General features: G+C 43.3%; 1 protein-coding gene across 1 annotated transcript; it reads right to left on the bottom strand.

Moving 5' to 3' along the window:
- Positions 1-362: 362 nt before the first annotated feature.
- On the bottom strand, positions 363-4,363 carry LOC125544583. Its single transcript, XM_048708316.1, has 7 exons — positions 4,050-4,363; positions 2,932-3,021; positions 2,534-2,641; positions 2,094-2,240; positions 971-1,993; positions 769-884; positions 363-675 (listed from the first exon to the last, which is right to left on the bottom strand). The coding sequence occupies exons 1-6, from the start codon at positions 4,053-4,055 to the stop codon at positions 834-836; spliced, it is 1,425 nt and encodes a 474-aa protein (XP_048564273.1). The 5' UTR covers positions 4,056-4,363; the 3' UTR covers positions 363-675; positions 769-833.
- Between the last annotated feature and the right edge of the window lie 3,950 nt (positions 4,364-8,313).

The raw sequence follows: 8,313 nt of genomic DNA, 5'->3' as shown, positions 1-8,313 counted from the left end.
GCTGCTTCTTTGTTGCTTACAACCTTGAAATGTTTCTTTGGAAGTTAGTTTAGTTTTTTGTTGTGGATTCACAACTTCTCACATGTACCATCTTCTTAGACCTTTAGATTTTCAAAGAAACTAAATGAAGATAGGGTGGTATGGTCTCAATAGTACAGCTTAAAGCCTTCCATGTTTTATATTTTCTTTAAAATTTGCTCTTGAAGAATCATGTATCTATGTTAGATCCGGTGAGAAAAGGCGGCTTCTAAACAAAGGATGCGGGAGTGTTGGCCACATTTGATTTTCGACTTGGGTGTCTAAATATTCTCACAATACTTGGCTCCCTCTCAGCCTTTGCGCCAATGGCGTAACGAGTCATCTAGTGTTTTATAAAACTGAGCTAACTCACAGTTGCGAAAGACAGGTTACAATCTGAGCTAACAGTTGCGTAATCAGATTACAAACTTAGCTGATTCTCATCTGCGGAATCAATCAAGTTACAACCAGAGCTGACTCAGTTGCGGAAACTGGTTACGAAGTACTACAAACTGAGCTGACTCTCAGTAGTAGTATCAGGTTACAGACTAAGCTAACTCTTAATTGCAGAATTAGTTTACAAGGTAGGCCAACTTTCGGGTGTTGAATCAGGTTACCAGCTGAGTTGACTCTCCATGGCGCTGTCAGTTGCAGAATCTGCAAGTATAGAGACCACAAATGTATACATCAGCAAGGGCTCAAACAGATAACTAAATACATCAAGGAGTCAATAGAGGAAAAGGTATACACCTGAATATACAAGTTACTGAAAGGATCTGGGAACATTTCATAGGTCCAGTAGTTTTAGTGAAGCTTCATCGCTCTGATTCTCTAGCTGGAGCTTCTGATATTGGAAGTGCTAGAAACTGCAAAAGTATTGATCAGACAAATCAGCAAGGTTTCAAACAGATAACTAAATATAACAATGAGTCAGCATAGAAAGAGTATGCACCTGAATCAACTCTTCTAGCAATCCAGCATCACTCATAAGCTCTGTAAATTTGCACAGCAGACCAGGATAAGCCTTCCTGATCATGTGATCTACTTGAATTGCTCTGAATTTCTGGACTCGAACAGGCTTTCCTAGCTTCTTGCGCTGCTTCTTCGGTGGTCTCCTCTTTTTCTTCTTAGTATCCTTATTCTCACCCCTTTCTTCCATCTTAGGATCCAATATTTCTGTGCCCATTCCCTTAAACGCATGTTGAACTGAGTTCCTACAATGCTTGAGGACGCCACGACCAGTTGGTGGGAACAAGGGCTTATCATTATTTGCAGGAAGAGCTAACCATGGTGGATTTCTATACTCCAATACTTCTGTCAAGAAGACATTGGTCCTGGCCCTGCCAAACCAATGACCCCTTTCCTCAGGGTCACAGTAAGGAACACCGGCAGTGATAACCTTTAACCTCTCATCATTTTCCGGGAGAGCCTCATAACTCCTGTAGAGTTTATCAAGAAGAGATAACCTTTCCTGTTCCGTCATATTAGCTGGGTAATGAGTGACCAATAAACGGTCTTTCTCTGAAAAAATCTTCAAGCGCTTAAGGAAAAGAATATAACCATCAGGAATTCTGTTGACTCCTTCTAGAAGTTTCAGGAACATTCTGGCTAGACATCGAAAGTCTTTCCTGTTTCTTCGGTGAGACTGAGGTCTTAAAGACCGAAGCATGCTTGTCCTCATACGGATATCACCAAGCGGCGTGACCAGTATGTCTGAAATTTTAAACTTACCGCACAAGCTCCATCCTGATAGTTGAAGAGCAGAGAAGTAATTTGCTAGCTTCAAAGAAGCATGCTTCAGAGTGTCCGAAGGCTTAATGTCTTTCCCATAAATCTCAGCAACAGCACCCGGTATAGTGATTACTTCTACCGATGGTGATTCACCAATAAAAGTCATCAATTCTTGACAGGATATAGCTTCTGTATCTCTTATGAGGAAATCAACAAGTTCTCTGCGGTGTAACTTCCGCACCCGCTAAATGGAGAACAAATTCAGCTCTCAGATTTCTAGTACATAGTAACGTAATCTTTATTTTTTATCAGAGCACACCTCTGGGTATGGAAAGGGACCTTACCTGAGACTGATTTGATATTGACATCTGATAAGAATCATCCATTGGGTCTTGTGGAAGATCCCCATTAGTTCCAGAGCTTTCTGAGATAGGAATGGGACCATTTTGATAAGTTTTAGAAGCTCCTCGCTTATTCCCTGTAGTGAAAGCCTGGAATAATTGATGAAAACTGAAAATTAATAACAGTCAGGCAATAACATCTTTTGAGAAATTAACGAGTCAATAACTCATGAGCACCAACTTAAAAACAGAATATTGTTTCTAACTTGACGCCCTTACTACACATCCACCAGTTTGTAATTCTTGTTATGAACAAAGTAACAAAGACCAACCACATCAGGCGCTAAGTAACCCATGGATCTGTGGAATGGACATAATTTCAGTTATAAAGTAATTAGTACATAGTACATCAATCTTCAAATAAAATGATATCAGGATCATACCTCAGTATGGGAAAGAACAGCAGGCTCTGGTAGTGAACTATCAGATCCAGTGTCAATCTTCTTATTCTTTGGATAATGAACTGGCGGCGCATCCAAATTTGCATCCCACTAAAAGAATGCATATATCAGAACAATAAGTTAATATCATTTTATTCAGATAATATAACATGGCTTACAAGCAAATTATTATAACAAAATACTGGCCCCAATGGTATCAAACAAAAACAAATGATTACAAGTTAATAACCTTTTATTCAGATAAAAGAACACTGGATCCAATGGTATCAAACTAAAACAAATGGTGCACCCACTTCAGAAACAGAAACTTTAAGCCCAAACTGACCATTTGTGTTCTATTTAGCAATGATGTCTGTAGAAAAGTAATTGCAGAAGCATACCTCGGTACTGGGGGGTAAAACAGAACTGTCAGATTGATTGCTAATCTTCCGATGCTTTGGCTCTGGTGACTCATCAAAGTGTTCATTCCGCTAAAGAATGTGTGTATAAAGCAATAAGTCAATAAGCTTTTTCAGATAAACAAAATGATTCAATAAATTACAAGCAAATTATTGTGACAAAATTTTGGCCCCAAAGTTACCAAACAAAAACAAAGGGCCTCCGACCAGAAAATCAATGTGTTGTTCAACTTTAAGCCCAAATTGATCATTTACGTTTATTCCTGTAGAAAAAATAACTGCACTAACCTGAATCTCACATTTCAGAACAGAAAACTCATCTATGTTTTATCATGTTATAATGTTGTGTGCAATCTTGCTTCATGAAATCGTGCTAGGGTTATGAGAAAAATAAAGAGACTAAATGTTACACAGTAGGACAAGATACTGTTTAAATTTGTTCTTGAACTGGAATTGTAAATTGTCATCATCAATTTAGAACGCAAAGCCCTCCAATATTAGACAACTAAGACAAACAAAGGATAAGTACCAATTAAACCATATACATAGACCAACACCTAATTGTGAATTACTAATCAAACCCCAAGATAAATGCTTCTGATCGTGCAACACCGCCAGATCAACATCCATGAGATAAATTCTTCAAGATCGTGCAACACAGCCAGATAAAATCCACGACCTAACTGAAGCCCGACCCAAATTCTTCCAAGATTTGCAAAAAGCCCAAATAAATCCTCGACATAATCGAATACCAAAACAAATGCTTCAATATAAAAAGCGCCCAAAATTGACCGCCAAGGCAAGAACCGGAAAACTAATTCGCCCCACGGAACAAACACACCGCAAAAAATCTGATCTAGCCCGTCAATCATGCACAAACCAGCACCTCAATTCCTAATCGAATCCCGAGATAAAATTTTCAAGACCGTGCAATACCGCCAGATCAACATCCACGCCCTGTTGGAAACCCAAGAATATAAAAAGATCCCAAAATGACCTCGAAACCAAGAACCGCAAAACTAATTCGCCACGTGGAAACAACCCCTCAACCAAAATTCCGATCTAGCCAGTTGTAATACAAGCGCGAAATAGCATTGCACCTTCATGGCGTGGAGGCGAGGCGAGACGGCTAGGGATCTCGAGATTTTGTCGCGCCAAACCCTAGAGGCAGCGGCGCGAAGAGCTCTGGCAGAGGAGGAAAGGGGGGTTTGGAGAGGAGCGGGAAGTTTGATCGCCTTTCCCCCCTCGTTTATGCGAGAATACTTCAGATCTCCGCGAAAGGGGAGTTTGGAGGGAGCGGGAAGTTTGATCGCCCTCCCCTTTGTCCCTTGCCTCCCCCCTCGTTTATGCGAGAATCCTTCAGATCTCCGCGCCGCAGTTTACCTGCTGGTTTATGATTTGGGAAATCCTCACCGTCTTTTTTTTTCTTGAGGAACCCTCACCGTCTGTTAAGATCCGTGGTATTCTGGGGTCTCAAATAGCGGTGGGCCCGTGCATCATTTGTCAGGCCAACTTCACCACGCGACCCCATTCTGTCAGTGCGCGTTCGTTTGGTCTAAAACGGATGAACCAGACGGCCTAGCGCACGGGCGTGAACGGATTTTTGTCCGTTTTCTGTCCGTTTTCGACCCATCTCCGGCCCAAATTTGCGCCCTTTTTTGGGTGAAACGGACAGCATGTGGACGTGTGGGCCGTCTGCGCATGTCCTCTCCTGGCTCGCCTGCCGGTGGCACAGGGGCGCATTTTTCTATCCGCCCCTCCCTTCCTCTGGCCGCACGCCCTCTATTCTTCTCCACTCTTCCCTCGCCGCTGCCACCGTCGCCACTGCCATTGTAGCTGTGTAGCTCGGACGCACGCTCGCCCAGCCCCTTCCCCTCGGCGCCCCCGAGCCACCCAACCACGGCCACCTGATTTGCCTACCCGCCGGCCGGATTTGGGGCGGATCGGTCGGTCTTGAAATCGCCCGGCTGTGGGAGGCCGCGCCGCGCCATGGACTGGCCGTGCACCGGGCCGGAAGGCCCTGGCAGGGCAGCAAGGCCACATGCAGGCAGTGGCTCCTCCTCTAGCCGCTCGGATCTACACCGTCGGTGGTCTGCCGGCAGATACACGAATGGCGGTCGGCCGGGCTCGGTGATAGCCCAAAAGCTCGTCGGCGCACCGTTGCCGCTCATTAAGTGCAACCACTGCCTAAAGAAGGTCGTGCGCCGCGTGTCTACAACGCCGGAACATTCCGGATGGATGTTCATCAAGTGCTCAAACGATGGGGTATGTGCTATTTTTAGCTTCGATTTGTGCTCTAGATTTGACTAGTTGTGCTAACTTCAAATTTTATTGTGTAGAATGGATGCAAGTTTTGGTATTGGAAAAAAGAGTACATCGATATATTGATAGAGCACAATTTAGTGGATGTTTGTGCACTTTTAGCTAGCATAGAGGCTGTAGATGAGACAAATGCACTTGTTGCTAGATTAGAGGCTAGACACGAGACTAGATGCTAAGAAGCAACCTCTATTTCTTTAGACTCAAAGAAGAAAGAAACACGCAAGATGGAGGGGGTTCCTCCGCAGATCAACAATGAATGCATCAAGAAGACACTAGTCCAACTTACAGGAGAATGCATCAAGAAGACACTAGTCCAACTTACAGGAGAATGCATCAAGAAGACACTAGTCCAACTTACAGGAGCATTTATGGAAGTTGGATGTCTTCTAAAATGTATTCTTATGGTTCTTGTTTTCTTTGGTCTTACTTTTCTAGTCAAAATTTGGTGATGTATTCCCATGTACCAAGAATGAATGATGAAAAAAAATTAACGGCTTGCAAAGAAAAAAGTACGCGGACAGGATGCGGCCGGGATGCGTTTGCGCGTTGGGCGCACAGCCACCGCATCTCAGAAACGGCCCGGACACAACCCCATTACCCTACCCAAACGGACAGAATCCGGGCAAGCGGACGTCCATTTGGTGTCGCGCGGTGGAGTTGGCCTCAGGACCCACCCAATGATCCTTTGAAGAAATCAACACCTGAGAACAGATTCGGTTAAGACTAAGTCAAGTGGAGAGGGTGGGTAAAGAGGGCAGTAACGCGAGACCTAACACTATGATGAGAGATTTTCGTAATTGTTGCAAGAGTGCGGTCTAGAGGATATGGGATGTATTGGTGATCTCTTCGCTTAGAGGAGAGGCGAAGTTAGGGAGATACTTGACCGTGCGGTTTGCAATGTGGATTGGGCGAATATATTTCCTCGGGCTGCGGTCATAAATGAAGAACATATACACTTTGATCATAGTCCACTTATCCTGGATACGGAATACTTTGATGGAAATATGTTTAATCGTCCAAGGGCTCGAGTAAAACAATTTGAAGCTCGATGGCTCAAAGAGGAGACTCAGTTGTAGAGATTGTACGTACAGCGTGGGATAAAGCGAAGATGTTGGGTATTGGGACGTCCCTCGCTGAGCGTACATGGGCGGTGCAGATAGATATTCATATTTGGGACCGTGATATTCTAAACGGACCGAAAAGTAGAATTAATAAACTCAAAAAGGAACTAGAAAAGCTCCAAAGGGGACCTATATGTGCGGAGTCTCAAACGCGACAAAAGGAAATTTGTGTCCTTATGAAAACTTATTGGAACAAGAGGAGATTTACTGGCTACAACGTGGTCGTGCAAACTGGCTATTGCATGGGGATCGTAACACCTTCTTTTTCCATAATGCGGCAACAGCTAGAAAGAAAAGAAATCAGATTAAAAAATTGCTTGACAATAATGGTGTTTGGGTGCATGAGACAGAGATGAAGGATCACATTATGGGGTATTTTTCAAACCTTTTTACATCAGAAGTTTCCCAGCCAAACACAGAGGTTATATCTCATGTCCGACGAAAAGTAACCGATGAAATGAATAATGCTCTTGTCACCCCCTATACTTCTGAGGAGGTTCGAAAGACCCTATTTGATATTGGTGGTTTAAAAGCGTAGTGGTCTCCATGCTATTTTTTACAAAAGATTTTGGTCTATGTTGGGGGATGACCTGACTGAAGAGGTTCTTCAGGTGGTAAATACAAGTTCTATACTGATAACCCACAAGTATAGGGGATCGCAATAGTTTTCGAGGGTAGAGTATTCAACCCAAATTTATTGATTCGACATAAGGGGAGCCACAGACCAAGTATTAGCGGTTGAGTTGTCAATTCAACCACACTTGGATAACTTAATATCTGCAGCAAGGTATTTAGTAGCAAAGTAATATGATAGTAGTGGTAACGGTGGCAAAAGTAACGGTAGCAGTTTTGGTTTTATAGTCATTGTAACAGTAGCAACGGAAAAGTAAATAAGCGAAGAACAATATATGAAAAACTCATAGGCAATGGATCAATGATGGATAATTATGTCAGATGCGATCAATCATGCAATAGTTATAACATAGGGTGACACAGAACTAGCTCCAGTTCATCAATGTAATGTAGGCATGTATTCCGAATATTGTCATACATGCTTATGGAAAAGAACTTGCATGGCATCTTTTGTCCTACCCTCCCGTGGCAGCGGGGTCCTATTGGAAACTAAGGGATATTAAGGCTTCCTTTTAATAGAGTACCGGACCAAAGCATTAACACATGGTGAATATATGAACTCCTCAAACTACGTTCATCACCGGTAAGTATCCCGATTATTGTCATTTCGGGGTTAACGGCTCATAACACATAATAGGTGATTATAGACTTGCAAGATAGGATCAAGAACTCACATATATTCATGAAAACATAGTAGGTTCAGATCTGAAATCATGGCACTCGGGCCCTAGTGACAAGCATTAAGCATAGCAAAGTCATAGCAACATCAATCTCAGAACATAGTGGATACTAGGAATCAAACCCTAACAAAACTAACTCGATTACATGATAAATCTCATCCAACCCATCACCGTCCAACAAGTCTATGATGGAATTACTCACGCACGGTGGTGAGCATCATGAAATTGGTGATGGAGGAAGGTTGATGATAATGATGGCGATGGATTCCCCTCTTCGGAGCCCCGAACGGACTCCAGATCAGCCCTCCCGGGAGAGTTTAGGGCTTGGCGGCGGCTCCGTATCGTAAAACGTGATGAATCCTTCTCTCTGATTTTTTTCTCCCCGAACACGAATATATGGAGTTGGAGTTGTGGTTGGTGGAGTGTCAGGGGGCCCACGAGGCAGGGGCGCGCCCAGGGGGGTAGGCGTGCCCCCACCCTCGTGGACAGGGTATGGGCCCCCTAACGTTGATTCTTTCGCCAGTACTTTTTATATATTCCAAAAATAATCTCCATTGATTTTCAGGTCATTCCGAGAAATTTTATTTCTGCACAAAAATAAAACCATG

This window comes from Triticum urartu, chromosome 3, assembly GCF_003073215.2.
Source record: "Triticum urartu cultivar G1812 chromosome 3, Tu2.1, whole genome shotgun sequence".
Lineage (NCBI taxonomy): Eukaryota > Viridiplantae > Streptophyta > Magnoliopsida > Poales > Poaceae > Triticum > Triticum urartu.
The sequence above is the reverse complement of the archived record's forward strand: the minus strand, read 5'-3'. Positions and strand labels throughout refer to the sequence as shown.